A 16,277-nucleotide genomic window follows, 5' to 3' on the forward strand; every position below is an offset into this window, starting at 1 on the left:
CCTTTTGAAGTTATTGAAAAATCTCCCCAGTGTAATAAGGGGAGTTTGAGGGTGGTATATAGATTGCACATAAATATATATATCTAGGGTGCTATTAACTATACCTCTGTTGATTTTTATCCAAAAGTGAGTTTTTCCTTTTTATCCTGTGCTTTATGCCAAATTAATGTTGCCTTTGAATCTCTTCCATTTATAACATTGTTGTTGTTTTTTACAGAAGGTACAGAAAATTCAATGTAATTATTAGGACAATTAGATAGTAAATATGAATGGTTCCATGTTTCATTTAGAATGATGACATCTAAATTATTTACACTATTTACAAATTCAGGATCTGTATTTTTATCCCCAAAAGTTGTGGAGTGCACCTCACCACACTCTCTCTTTCTTGTCCCATGATGCTCTCTTCTCTCTGTCACAGGCTTTTTCTTGCCTCAGCCCTCTGGCCTTTTTTCGAGTTTCACATTGGATTTCTTATCATCTCTCTTTCTCTCTGTGTGAGTTTCTCTCAAGCCTTTTTTTTTTCTCCATCTATTCAATTTCAATGTCTCTCTCTCTAGCTGACCTCTTCTTCTTCTTCTCAGTGTGCAGAAGATCCAGATAGGGTCTTTAAAATTCAATCATTCATAAACAATCAAAGATATTTTGATCAACCACAGCCATATATATATGCTGGACATTTCTAAACTAATCTTCCTGCAGATGAAGCAAAACGACATGCATCATCTACAAGCATTCTGTAAAAGATAAGACTACATTTATGAGTGGGTCACTCCACACACACACACACACACACACACACACACACACACACACACACACACACACACACACACACACACACACACACACACACACACACACACACACACACACACACACACACACACACACACACACACAAAATGGTTATGGCCAACAAGGGGATTACATGTCCTTTACCTTGCCCCTTACAGGAAAGCAATTTATTTTTCTGTGCAGCCTGAAGTGCAAAGTTATCAACAAATGTAATCCTAGCAGGGCAGTTGCCAAAAACCTCCTCTAAAGCCTACTCTGCATAAACCAGGGGAGGTTGAGATGAATGCACAGTCACACGGTGCAGCAGATAATCTTCGCTCCCTGTCCTTCGGGGACGGGCGGGGGCACGATTACTGTGCTGCGGTGGTTCACACCCCCCTGAAACCATGAGTGATAAAACGAGATGGGATGAGAGATTCAGCAATTAAACTGAGCACGGGGAAAAAAAGCAGCTTTGCGAAGAGGAAAAGTGTAAAATAAATAGATCAAATGGGAGCTTTTTTTCTGAAAATCCCCATTATTGGAATGGAATCAGAAATGGAATCAGGTCTGCATGTGAATGTTTTTTTTTTTCTGTTATTCTGATACCTGGTCACTGACAGCAAAAAGCCTATATCTCAACTTTTATTTGAGAAGCTGCAAACCAGCACAAAAACATGGCTATGACTACAATACGGTCAATATTGCATATATTCACCAAACTCAAAGCTTAACTGCACAATTTGCTCAGAAAGCACGCAGGAGAAAAAACAACCTTTCAATGATGGCTGTATGACCTCCACACTGAGGGACACATTTTATTCCACTAAGGCAACGGTTTTTTTTGTGCTGTTCACGTGGCTCGGCTCCTGACTGCCACATTCACAGCAAAACTAAAATACAAAATTCAGGTAATGGATGAAAAAAAATACTATCAAGCTAGTATCGATTAAATCTGTCACGGCTTTCTTGAGACTTTATAAGAATCTGAGCTGTAAAAATCATAACTAACAAAAGCAAATGTCAATGCCAAAAGGTTTTCTAGTTCAATGAGTAAATAGAATATAGCTCTCTCAGTGAATGAGAGTGTGAATGAGAGGTCATGATAGAACAGTAGTGGAAGTCATCATGAATATGTTGCATGTATGTTGCATCAAAGCCAACAGCAGCGTTTATTTTCAGAGATACGGAGTAAAAAATAGTGTTCTTGAAAGAAGGTTGCCTTTATATAATCTCACAGAACGTAAGATACTTTGAGTGAAATAAAAATGTTTGTCAGCATGAAAAGCTCGACAAACTAAATTCAGAAGGCAGCTTATGATCTGCCTTATAAGACAGGTTAGCATTCTCGCTGCTAACTCCTTTTAGAATGAAACAGAGGTCAGTTTTACAGTAACTCTATTGTATTCTAAAAATTATTATATTCAATGGCTTATGTGGAACTTTACATGAACAGTTTTTTAGAAGAAGAAGTGAATACACCTGAGGAAAAAAATTAATCAAAAATGTGTTCAGGCACAGTATTGAGTTGGTCACCAGCGTTGTGGTATTGCTCAGAGCCCAATACACAATCACTGTAGTTATGAGTGTAGAAAGAATGAAAATAAACTTGAAGACTAAAATGACGGTCACAATTAGTGTCAGACAGTACGTTATCAGTTTCGAGGCATGTTACACGATGCGATGACTGCCTGGTGAATCGGACTATTACGATGTAAACAGAAGAAAAAAAGGATGCATGTCATCAACTCATGTCATTCATCTGTGCCGTTTTTTATTGATTTTTTTACCTTTATTTATCCAGGTAAGTCGATTGAGAACAAATTCTCATTTGCAACGACGACCTGTCACATTCACACAGTTACAGATTCACACCTGGAAGCTGCCCAGTACAACCACAGTCTGACCTGCTGGCCACTGAGCAGCTCCACTGGAGCGGTTGGGGTTAAGGGCCTTGCTCAAGGGCACCTCAGTGGTGGTAATGAGGGAGGGACAAGCACTGCTCTTTCACTTTCCCCACTCACTTTCACCCACCCACTCATGTTCTGAAAATGTGGCAAACTACGAGTTGTTTTGGACACAACAATTCAATAGAGGAGTAGATTGCAAACAGTTTTTTTTTTTTTTATTGTTTAAAGCAGATACATTTACATTATGTCGTAGCAGCAGGCAGATTGTCAGAATATGGTCACACATTTTGACACTGTCTTTGGTCGCTTATGATATTTAAATTGTCTCTGAGTGTGATCTTGGGCCATTGCTTATGATTGACAACAAAAAATGTATTCAGGTTTCTTTGACTTCATCTGAAACAGTCTGAAATTGCACAGTGTAATGGGGCTTTATGTAGCCTAAAACCTGTTAGAGAGGTCGGGGTGAAATACATACCTTGGTCCACATCAAATCTATTGCTTTCTTTTAACAATGAAAGCTAAATGTTCCCAACAATAACCACCTTGAACTTCCTTTAACTTTAACCTATAGGCCAGCCTATGTATCTGAATAAGTGAGCATAACGGGGGTGTTTAAAAAATGAGGAGCTTAGTAACAGTCTCATGTATTAGACATATTCTACACTGAAAACAGGCCCTTGGTTCTTTTCTTTTACTTTGACTTACTGAACATCCAGTCAGGAGCTGTAAAAGTTTGTGCAACAAGCCAACTGTGTCTATCTCACAGAGCCATTAGAGACGGGAGGAAAAACAGAGAAGTGGGTTAAAGAGGACAGAAAAAAAAAGGAGAGGACGTAAAGAAGAGAGAATAATATCTTCAGCACAACGCCTCCCATAATTATTAACAAGCTGACGTTGAATACATGCACAAGCAGACGCAGTAAAGCCTTCAGCCATGAGCCAGAAGCATTAACAAAAAAAAACACGGAGGCCTCCAGGGACACACTGGGCTCTGGGTGGTCCCGGTCCTCTGCCAAGAAATGCTACAATCCGCTATAATTGTCTGTAGCACCTTCCAAACAACGCTAATAACTGCTGTCAGCTCTCATCTCCTCTACCTCTTCCCCCATTCCTTCCTTCTTTTTTTCCACATAAACAAGCGTTGGAATAGGAGTTCACTCGGGCTAAATCCACCCGAATAGCACCTCCTGATTGACACTTACAGTGAATGTGAGTCCCATGTTCCACTGCAGCTCTTTTTCTCCTACCCCAGGAGAAACACTTTGGGAGAAACCAAGGGGCTTCGCTCCCATTAAAGCCAGTTGAAGGTTAACAGAAATGGTCTGCTGACTAGTTAGCTGAGGCCCACAAGGGGTTTGTGTTGTGAAAAGAAAGTATTTCTGCATTACTAAACCTGGATAGATGCATGATAAATACAAGGGGGTTTCTTGCACAACAGCTGCCGCTGTTTAATTTGCTTTCACTGTGCAACATTTGAGAATGAAATATATGCAGTATTAATGCACGGTAGATGTTGGATTAATGCATGAGAAGGGAATTTTACAATGGATGCTGCCAGTGTACGTGGCACCAAAGCGGGACAGAGGCAGCATAAATGTATGAAGTGGGATTTCCAAGATGAGTTTGTACAATAGCTTGCACTGAATACAGTACACAAAGCTGGGTGGGTGGAGGCAAGATAAAGCAAAGCTTGCTTCTACAATGTGTATTCTGTTTAAGGCTGTGCAGTGGGTGGTCTGGGATTTCAATCCTATATTCATTAAGGTGTGAAACTGAGCCTCAGAACCAGACTGTAATCACATTGGGGTTACTCTCTGCTTTCTCGCCCACTCCCTCCCCTCTCTCTCTCTCATTCTATTTCTACCCATCATCCCCAGGAGTAACAGCAGGTCTTCCCCACCCGATGGAGGCGCTTGGCTAAACTGTTCAGAGTACATTAGCATGCCCACAGGGGTTTAGCTTACTGAGCCACAAGTTTTATTTATTGGTCCAGGCTTTCCAACGCTGGGAGACCTTTAAGGTAGATTGGTTAAGTAACAGCCAATGTAGACGGCACTCATTGTGAATTTATCCTGCTTTAGCACTGTATACAGTGGGATCTAGCCTCCCTTCTTGCTTTTATCCACCTTTAAGACTGCAGCAATTCCTGTAGGTTATACTGTAAAACAAGAATGCATGTGTTTTTGTAAGCTGTAGTATTTAAATTGTGTCTGTGTCTAGTTTAGTTCTCCTTTGGTTTGGTCTTTAAAACCCTACACAATGAGAAATTTGATTTAATATAGAAAGCACTTAAATGCTGGTAACAATCAGTCACTTAAGTCACACTTACATTTGCATCACAGTTATGCCAGGATCAATATCAGCCCAAGCTGACAGACGTGTAGCTTTGGGAACAAAAATAAGCATCAGACGTGACAATTTCTCATTTTATTCCATGTTAACAGTTAGATGCAGAATCTGTAGGCAACAGGACAAGATTTTGGTATTGGAAACGTCAGGTTTCTGTTTGTAGTCCGAGTAGTATTGACCAATCACTTTTGAGTGGACTTTGGTTGCGTGCAGGTACACAGTTAATTTGTAGAGCAAAAGAGACAGAATGCATTGGCCGAAATGCAATCTCGCAACCCACCGGCTACCGTATGACGATGATTTTGCTATTTATTTAAGTGTTGGTAGATTGGACAAACTAAGACACAACCAACATGAATTGGCAGTTTTGACACTGGAAGCCAAATATTGATACAGTATTTTATACTGTCTAGTATGAGTGGTGAACATTTCTACCAATCATTTCATAATGTTGATGTATGGAATTCACTTTGTGTTATCCTTTTGTCCTAATACACATGAGGTCAACATTCACTTCTTTTCGACTACAGTAAGAGTAAGGAGATTCATCAGGATCCCATGACTGACTGGGAGGTTGTAAATGACCAACCAACCAAGTTGATTCTGCATTCAGCAGCTTACCACTTGCAAAACAGTCAACTGTTTTCCTTTGAAGCCAATCAGAGGTGTTGGTGCTGAGAGTAGAACCCAGTGATCTGCACTGGTGGTAGAATGTTTTGCTCCTGTGTCACCGCTGCACCCCCTGGTTTATAATCTTCACTTGGTTTTTAAAATATACAAGTTGTGCTTCAAACATAGCTTAAAATGAGCTGCTGTGACTCAACGGACTTACCCCCCCCTAAATAAATAAGAGGTGGATTTGACAATGCAGCCTTTTGGTTTTTTTAAAGGAATTATTTCCTGGCAAGAGTTTCTGTTATTGTCCTGTGGGTCTCAAGTGATTGACAGGAGGCTGAGAGCTTAATGAAGCAGTAATGATAATAAAACACACTCGGCTTCAGTTGAGTGAAATAACAATAGAACTGAAAAGTTAAGCCAAAAGCCATATAAGACTCTGGGATTTAAAAGTCCATTTAATTTCCAATTCCAAATCAATTTTCAAGCGCTAATTGGTTTTCACAATGTTACTTTGGAAAGACTTTGTGTGGCGACACCAAAAGCGGTATAAATTTTAAGCACTCTCTCTTTCCGCTGCAAAAGACAGCAAATCCTAACTCTTTTTTAAACAATTCTGTCGGGGAGATAGAGCCGAAGTTCAGTAACAGTTCAGCAAGCATGCAATAAAAAGGACTTCCTAGGACTTACAGTCAGCAAAGCCACAACACTGAAACAGTAATACTTAAACCCCGGGGAGAGCGCAATACTTCATCACTTCGTAAAATATTCAGTCGGAACATCCCCTCAAAATTATCCTGAACTCATCTACTGAAAACAAGTCACACAGAGTTTATCTTTAATCTTCTTGTTTGCTGAACTGTGGATGCACTTTCTGCCCTACTGCCAAGAGTTTGATATTTGATATAAGGCCAATTGTTGTGTCCCAAAAGTATGGGATTAGATAACGGAAGTAGAGTAGCGCGCATAAAAAACATTTGGAGTAAAAAAAAAGAATAGAAAAATAGAGAGAGGGAAAGTATGCAGAACTTATCCATCTGGCTTCATAGATGTATATACATATTTAGATTTCTCAGTCTTCAAATTAAGAAAAACTGAATGAAATGTGTCTGTCATCTGAACCTAGTGTCATTAATCTCTACCCAAATTTAGCAAAGTTTTCAGAGTAATGAAAACATTCGACAATAAGCTAGACTTTCTCAGGACTTTTCCCTGTTGTTACTTTCCCATTTTATGCACCTTGTTAGTGGTTAAATCTGAGCCAAACCACCATTCTGACCTTGACACTGGCATCCAGAAGGCAAGTGACCTGACATCCTGTGATACTCACGGCGACAGTGTGTGTTGTCGTGCCGGTAGGAACCAGGAGGACAGGAAGACAGGCACTCGCCGCTATCAGTGCTCAGCAGGGGCAGCTGGGAGCCACAGGACTGGCAGTCCCACCTGCTGGAACAGGTGGCACAGGATGACTGGCAGGCTGTGGAGGAGGAGAGGGAGAGAGGGGTAGAGGGGGAGAGAGAAAGAGTCAGTCACTTCAAAAATGAATTTGCTCTTCCTATTCCTCTGAGCTTCCTTCAGGACTGACAGTTGTAGCTTAGTCCACTCGTGGTGGAAGACAAAGAAACCAGAGAATCTGGATGTGCAGTTCATTAAAGGTGACCCCCGTAAAGTATTCAAACCTGTGGGTGTCTCTAGTCGCTCTGAAACTGTAAAGGGAAACTGGAGGTCCCAGAAGAAAACCCAATGTGCATTTCAACCCAAATTTTGCACACATTTAAGGAAAATGTCCACATTAAAAAAAAGTGGGAAAGCAAAACGTGAATGAACTCTTTGCAATGCAAATACGCACAAGAGTGTAACAACATCAGGACTAAAAGAGCAGCAACATTCGGTAAATGTGGTAAAAACATTGCTTTAAAATGTAGAGCAGCAAAGGAGTATTTCTTTTGGGGCTTTTCTGCCTTTAATTTTGACAGGGCAGCTAGGTGAGAAAGGGGAGAGACATGCAGGAAATCGTCACAGGTCGGATTCGAACCCTGGACCCCCGCACCAAGGCATAAACCTCTCAGTACATGTGCGCCTGCTCTACCACTGAACCAACTCGGCCACGCAGCAAAGAAGTTTTACAGATTTAATTTAGTTTATAATAAAAAAGGTGATATGCCAGTCGAATGAATGAAATATATTACGCAAAGAAATGAGGAAAGCATTGTTTCATCCAAATATTCTGATTATACACACCCTATTTACTCTTAAAGATCTTTCAGTTTGGCAGCTAGACATGGTTTGGTGAAATGTAATCTATTTACAGACATCTCCACAAACATAAAAATGAAACGGGTGCATAAAGGACGGGAGAGAAAGCACAATGAGGAGACTTCAAATGTTCTTGCTCTAATGAGAAATTTCAAGATTGAAGAGTAAAAAGCATCTAATGAGAAATCTCGAGATTAGAGAGAAAAAAAAGTAACTAAATCCCTTTAAAACCTCCCAGACATCCACTTACACAGATAGCAGGAGGAAAGAAGAGCGAGAGGGGAGGAAGAGGAGCTTTGACAACTGAGGAAAGATAGATTGTGGTTAGGATGAAGATGGAGAGAAGGACAACAACAGATTCGGGAAAAAAAGAGATTGTGAGATTGACAGACTCAAGGCAAAAAGAGAATGAGATGTCAAGGAAGATGAAAAGAAGTCTGAGAGAAAAGGAGGAGAAGGGAAAATACAAAAACGATTTTATCAACAATGCATATTCAGGCTTGCAGCATTATTTTCTGTCACCCACATGCACTAAGTCAAAAATATAGAAATGAGGCTGGGTGGAATTGACAGAGGGAGACTGAGCATGTTTCAGACTACTGATCACTCTCTAGGTTTTGTCAGTAATGGAAGTAACTAACTAAAAGTACATTCGTTTATTGCCATGAAATGTCATTAAAGCAATGCAGGTTTTCCAAAATCCTGTAATATCAACATATTTTTTGTCAAGTACAATAAGCAGATAGTCATCATGATCTTTGACTATTATCTTCATATTTTATCAAATTTAAGTCAGCATTTTATGTTTTGTATACGTCTGTGTTTTATTGGGCTGCTGCTATCTTGGCCTGTTGAATAATATTTTTAAACTCAGTAAGGCACTTTCCTGGTTTAATAAAGTTATTAGAACACTGGCTACATCTGTACACAATGCATATATTGAGGACCCTTGTATCCCTCTTTATATTTCTGTGGAAAGGCTGTTAAAAATTCAGCCGTTCGCATTTGAAGCTAGGCTTCAAAGTTAATACCTTTATCTGTGCCTGATAGCTTTAAGACGACGGTGCGTTTGGTGTTTAAAATGTCATGAATATCTGTGGGCGGTCAATGCCTGGCTCACCAGGAAAACAGTTCAATGGGGTGTTAGGAATTCAATGCAGTAAAATGCTAAGAAGATTACGGCTGTCGCAGGTCAATGCTCGGTCAAGGTGGTGTGGCTGGTTTTGAGTCGGGCAAGCGAGACCGCGACAAGCTCAAACACATTCCTGCATGAATAGAGGATGAGCAGGAAATCCTACATAAATTCAATATAGATACAAGCACACACACTTACACAGAGACGCTGTTGCAGTCCTATGTTTTTGAAACTTTCTATTTCATAAAATGCTAACTTTTCTTTCTTTACAGCTACCAGAGAGTACAGGTACTAGTTCAAGTACTATGGTATATAGTTGAGAGACACGAAACCTGATTCCCAAAGTTTGCTGTGTGAACCACAAGGAATATCTCTAGAGCTTCCACAGGGTCACCATAAAAATATAAAATATAATAACAGAAATCTGAATTTATTGGGAGCTACTTCAGCTTATCCGCGATGGACATCAGAGATAGTTGCTCAAGCAATTTGTTATCATCATTGACTTCTGTGTGTTCTGAGTTGAAGTTATGATTCTCAGGTGTGTACATTGTTAAGCAAACTGCAGGTTAAAAAGATTTATTGTGCTCCTTCAAAAGGTTATATTTCTTTATTTCCGTTGTTTTCTCACCGATGCTAAAATGATGCGCGATAGAGGAAATTACTTTAGACAAAAAGGAATTTTTCCGTTTTGGAACTTTACTTAACTTCGGCAGGTACATAATCAGTAAAGGCAATTATTATGGGTTGTGGATGCTAACTCGGGCACAGAATAGCAAGCTAGCACTGTCCACGAGATGAGTTGTGTGCACTGGACATCAATCAACATGCTACATGTAGCAACAAGCTACATGTTTTATAAGGGGAAGGAGAGGGGGCAGACTTTCGTCTATTGTAAAGTGCCTTACAATATCCAAGGCTCGACATTAAGGCTTGTCCGCTTGTCCGGGACAAGTGGATTTTTTGTAGGACAAGTGGAAGAGAAATTTACTTGTCCCACTGGACAAGTTAAAACTCAAACAAACTAAAATGCCATGTTAGTTCACGTCATGTGCCACTCATTACGTCTATTTTACTGATTTGAAACGATAATTTCTTTCCCCCGCAATCCCGGTCAGCGGACCGCTAACGTTAGACCCGCCCCCCGTTTTCAGGCTCGTTCTGCTGTAAGCAATGCAGCATGAAAGCACGGTGAACCTGCCGGTGTTAGTTAGCTAACGTTAGCTTGTTAACTCCGCCTTAACGTTACCTCCTCGCCACATCGTTGACAGAAAAGGAGAGACTCGGTGCTAATACGGCACCGGTGCCTTAACGACCGTTATCTACCGGACCGAATTGCAACGCGGTGCCACTGAAATGCCTGCGCTTCTCTCGGATGCTCCGAAAACATCGCCGCATGTTACGCTAGTTAACACTACACTCAACAGCAAGTAACGTTAGCCTAGCGTTAGCTAGCAGCTGGACTAGCTAAACAGTTAAAATGCTGACAGCTAAACGGTGTAAAAGTGTGTCTGTATTTCACTGGAGAGGAACATATGACAGTGTGCCGCTGCTGTTGTCGGAAAAACACAGATGTTGCGTTTCACTTGAAATTCGCCGCGCCAGCGCGTTGCGCATTCAAAGTTGTTGTAAAATACCCTTTTCCTATCCAGTGGTTGTTTTGTCGTTTAACAGGAACTTACTGGTGAAATAAGTTATTGTTGTTACATTTTTAATAAATCATTTAATTTTGCCTTAGCAATAAACAAGCCGTAGTCACCACTACCTCTGGTCAAAATATTGACTTAGTATCTCAGAATATAAACTAAGAATCTCAATATATTAATTTATCTCAAAATATTGACTTAGTATCTCAATATTGACTTAATATCTCACTATATTGTTCAGTATCTCAATATATTGATTTATCTCAAAATATTGACTTATTATCTCAATATATTGACTTAGTAACTCTGAATATTGACAAAGAATCTCAAACCTAAAAACATTTAAAATATTGACTTACAATCTCAATATAGTGACTCAATATCTCAAAGTATCGACTTAGTATATCATTATATTGACTAAGTAACTTGGAATATTGACTAGGAATCTGAAAGTAAGCAAACTTTAAAATATTGACTTAGAATCTCAATATATTAACTTCTGCCCCACACCGCTGCAACATATTACTTTGTATTATGGAGTCTGGAGATCCTTTTTTCTTGTTGAATGGGAAATCTATTGTTGGGGCACGTTTGTTTCTACAGTTTCAACAGAATTGTATTAATGTTGATAGTGTTTGGATGCTTTCAACGGTTTGTTCAAATTCTGCATTAGCAAAACACAATTTTTTTATAAAATGATGAATCTTTACCCGGACAAGTGACTTTTATGCATGGACAAGTGAAACGTAAATGTACTTGTCCGAAGGACAAGTGCCTCAAAAAGTTTGATGTCAAGCCCTGATATCATCCTTTACTGAAAACAACAAAGGACAAGACATTTATTACCTACTAATTGTGAGAAACTGTGCACTGGTGTATTATACCAGCATGGTAGTTTACTTGCAAATAGCATTGTCTGCAGTGTAAAAGTGAGATAATGGCAAGATAAGGAACAGTTTTAAGGAGCTATTTTGATATATTTTTTAAAAGATGGTCCTACCTGCACATACTGGTCCGTCGGCGTAGTAGCCAGCTGGACAGACGGACAGACAGCGGCCAAGATGGAGGAAGGCCTTTGGGTCCCTGCAGCTCTCACATTGGTCTGGAGTCCCCGAGCACGACAGGCAGTCTGTATGGCACTGGACTGGAAAACACACATGTCATTTATATCATTTACACATTTGAAAAATGTAATACAATATGTTTGCATCGACAGCAGAAATCTGGATACTGGATGAAACAAAAGGTCATAAATGCAACACACACACACACAACCAATATCATGCAAATTTTATTCTATACATCTGGACAGACACTGTTGGTGGCACTTTAAGTCTCTCTCACTTACTCAATGACACACACACACTTTGACATTTCATTTCATGCCAATCAGATCAGATTTGGTTCTGCACTGAAACTCAGTTAGCAGAGGCAGACAGATTTGACTTTCTAAACCCCCCCCCCCTCCACACACACACACACACACACACACACACACACACACACACACACACACACACACACACACACACACACACACACACAAAATTAAATGTTTTAACAAATTCCATCCAGTACATTTGGTTCTACAGTCAGACTGCGTTAGTGGTGGTAGAGAAGTTTCACTATGCAAAATGTGCCCTATGGGGAGTTTTTCAGCCTTCCACTGTCTGCCAACAACTGCACTGGTGCATTTTGTTATGATGTGTTTAAGTGCTTTCCCTGCCCACACTGGTTCCCAGTTGGTCCAACGTTTTACCAACAACTTATGAAGACAAGCTTGTTTCTTTAATGTGTTGACCAACTGCACTTAAAAGTCATCTTCAGTACTGCATCTGGAAAGCTGCTTCTTTACTGCTAAAATACACTTAGCAATAACTACTATGTTGACATTACATACGATCTAGAAGCAGTGGTGAAAGAAGTATTCAGAACTTTTAATTAAGTAAAAGTAGCAATACCCCAGTGAAAAACTATTAGCATCAAAATATACTTAAAGTACCAAAAGTAAAAGTACTCATTATGCAGACTGGTCCATTTCAGAATAATATATATTATATTATTGGATTATAAGGACTGATGGATGCAAAGTAACTAATGTTATCATGGAAATGTAGTGGAATAAAAAGTACAATATTTGCTTCCAGTGATGTAGAAGTATGAAGTAGCAGAAGATGGAAATACTCAAGTAAAGTACAGGAACCTGAAAATTGTACTAATACTGTACTTGAGTAAATTAATTTAGGTACCTTCCACCACTGTCTACAAGGCACCAGCTTAGACGTATTTCAGATGTAGCAGCGCAACAAGGGCCTAATGACAATCCTGCCGGGACTTTCCTCTGACTTCTCATCAGTGTAATACCTACTGTAGGTCTACATGCTGTAGGTCGAGTTATAAGAAACAAGTCAATATGATTTTCTTTTATTACAACACTATGGGTGAGCATCTCATAGTGTTGAGATTATTTTAAACTGCATTAACTTTTTCATGACGTTCCATAACTAAGTCAGTGCACTTGTGACCTGAAAACGTTATACGTGCTGGGTTTGTTTTTATATTTGCCAACTAAGGAGCGTTGTGAAGGCGTAAACAGTCCATTTTCTTCTAGTCTACAACGAAGAAAAGCAGCTGAAATGTATCCTTAAGTACAATTAATGTATGAAACAAGTTTGAAGAGTGACCCATCTGTCAAGGTCTTGGATATCCTCTAGGTTCTTTTTTCGAAATGTACTGGCTGTTCAAAATCTAAAATATACTAGCATATATATCTGCATGGCAGAACAAGCGGATGCGTGAAGCCTCTTGGCTAACAATATGCAGCTGCTTGCACACGATTGCACTGCGATTGCTCCGTTCATTATGTGAATGCATTGAGTAAATAAAATCCTTGCTGCTTGTAAAAATGTGACAAAGGGATCTGATTAATGAGAAGAGAAGAAGGAAGAGAAAAAAGAACGGAAAAGAAAAGGATAAGACTTGTAGGCGAAAAGACTAGAGAGACTATAAAGGGGGATAAAGCGGAAAAAAGAGAAATAGTTGAAGAGAAGATGAGAAAGACGGAGGTGAGACTTTAACCTTAATGGCCAATAAGACTGTCAGTAAGCCAGAACATACTGTTCTAAGTATCTCCATCTCTCTTTTCCCCCACTCTACTACCTCTGGTTATTCTCTTTCACTGTCTTCTTTCTCCTTTACAGCTTCATTTTCTCTCCCATCTATTTTCCTTTCATCTGCCACTCATGCCACCACCTCCCTTGTCTTCTCTCAGAAAAACTGGAGCTGTGTCCAAAAATAAGAGAATGTTGGTAGGAGGAAGCAGAGTGAGAAAAGTGTGAGATTGAGATACTTAACGCTGTATGTTCTGGCCCACTGACGGGCTAATTGGCTAATATGAATATTAGTCAAGTGTTTATCTCTCTATTCAGCTGTGGCCAACGCTTCAGCTCGCGGTAATGTACCAATCTCTTACAGATATTCTGGGATCCACTGTGGAAGTCTCTCGTCTATCCTGAGGTCTTTGTGCAAACAATTCATTCCTGAATGTTAAATAGTGGAAAACAAATGAGTATATTTGAATACAAAACTCCACCTGAATAGCTACAAGATCATTTCTTGTTTGCGTTGACAGCTGATGAGTGAACCAGAATTGGATTTTTCCCTCTTGAGGATAAAAACACATTTACAGCGCAAGTTAAGCAATCACACGCTTTGCTACAAGCCGTTGTTTACAGAAGGCTGCCTTGACGCATGCACACTGTACTTTAATTTCCTCACGAGCATAGCGAGCCAGAATCCCTGAAGCACAAAATTAAAAACTGCAGCTGTGATTAACAGCAAAGTTGTGTGAAAACAACTGATCCAGAGGTCTGGATCCAGGCACGATTAACTGCACAGCTCCACCTCATTATGACAAATACCTGATGAGAAACATTATTCTGTGTGAAACTGCAGATGTGTTAATAGGTGGCAGAGATGTTGTTATTGTGTCACACAGCGTCGTTAGAAATGTATAGGATAAACAAAACACTTGCAAGCTTGACTGTTAGCACACACCTGACCTCCCACAGTACTGTAGCCAACTTACCAACCACAGCCAACCTTTACCAGCAGTTAGCTGGTGATTCAAGGTAGTTTAACACCCTGAATCCCAGTAAAAAAAAGGCACTGCACCATTCAGTATTTCACCAATTCAGTGTGCTACCAAATTTGCAATCATGTCACTCTTTATTTGAGACAATAAAACAGATACATAGGACTAAATCCATTCAATATGTCCAAACTTTGTTGATTAAAAATTATAAAATAATGGAGAAGGAATTAAGTGTGCTAGACTAAAAACAATGTATGTGTGTGTGTGTGTGTGTGTGTGTGTGTGCACACATTTTAGGCACTCTGGGCCCTGTATTTATCAAACATCTCAGAATCCCTCCAGGGAATAACACTGAAAGTTAAACTAAAAACAGTCCAACCTCTGACAAAGAAGAACTTCAGTTATTTATGAAGCTTCTAACAAAACAAAAAAAGAAAAGAAAAGAGGACTACTCCTGGGAGAAAGTGTGACGTCGCTTATGTATTGTAGCTTCAGTGGTGAAGGAAGTACTCCGATTTTACTAAAAGGGGAACTATGCAGTTTTTTTAGCTTAATTTACCTTAACTGAACAGCTTTGGAGTCATTGGAAAGGTTATATGACTTTTTTCCCCGGAAAAACCATCCTTGCAACTTTTGGCCAGCGAGCCGCCGGCCTCAGGGTCAGGAAGCATCGCGTGATATCAGGTCTCGCGATGTAACGAATTGCTTCACGGCGCTGCACATATACGCCCATTCAGGAACCGGCTAACAAGGTAGTGATGGAGTTTTTCACACTATCGTCATGGCTGAGCCGGCTAAAAAGAAGCAGAAAGCTCGGAAAGCATTGTCGGAGGAACAGAGAAAGAGGAAACGGCAGACTGACCGAGCGAAGAGTCAGACACAAGTAAACATAGGAGCTGCCAAATATCTATTCCGAAGCTGTAGGGGGAGCTCTATAGAGAAACCTGCCAGCAAAAAGCAAAAAGAAATGGCCAAAACTGCATACGCCTCTTTAAGTAAAAGTAGAGTGTACAAATGCTATGCTACAAGTAAAAGTACTGCATTCCAAAGTATTAGCATCATAATATACAAAGTGCCAAAATTAAAGGAATACGCCACCGTATGAATGCGTTGGCCCACCTATCTACATCTAGGGGAGACCGTGATAAGCCCTATTTCAACAAACGGTGGCGTATCCCTTTAAATGTACTTTTATGTAATTATGTATAAAAATGTATGTAATTATGCAGAATGGCTCATTTCTGAATAAATTATATTACTGAATTATAAGTATAGATGTATTAATGTGTTCATCACTTTTAGGAAGCAGCTGGTAATGGTAGAGCTTATTTTAATTACTACTACTATTATTACTACTATTAGCCTAAATACTGGAGATCAGTCAAGTTGCATTGTATCTTAACCCATGATTACATATAATTTCTTGTACAACATTTTGGAATCTGCAAAGTAGATAAAGTTCAAAGTTCATCAAATAAATATAGTGGAGTAAA

The 16,277-nt window shown here is 39.7% G+C and overlaps 1 protein-coding gene across 1 annotated transcript in view; it reads right to left on the reverse strand.

Moving 5' to 3' along the window:
* The window catches only part of fras1 (Fraser extracellular matrix complex subunit 1), a 266,280-nt gene that overhangs the window by 140,968 nt on the left and 109,035 nt on the right, over positions 1-16,277 (reverse strand). Inside the window, 2 exon segments of the mRNA XM_039804033.1 lie at positions 6,985-7,131; positions 11,692-11,835. Coding sequence (XP_039659967.1) covers positions 6,985-7,131; positions 11,692-11,835 — 291 coding nt within the window.

This window comes from Perca fluviatilis, chromosome 6 (genome assembly GCF_010015445.1).
Source record: "Perca fluviatilis chromosome 6, GENO_Pfluv_1.0, whole genome shotgun sequence".
In the NCBI taxonomy this organism is placed as follows: domain Eukaryota; kingdom Metazoa; phylum Chordata; class Actinopteri; order Perciformes; family Percidae; genus Perca; species Perca fluviatilis.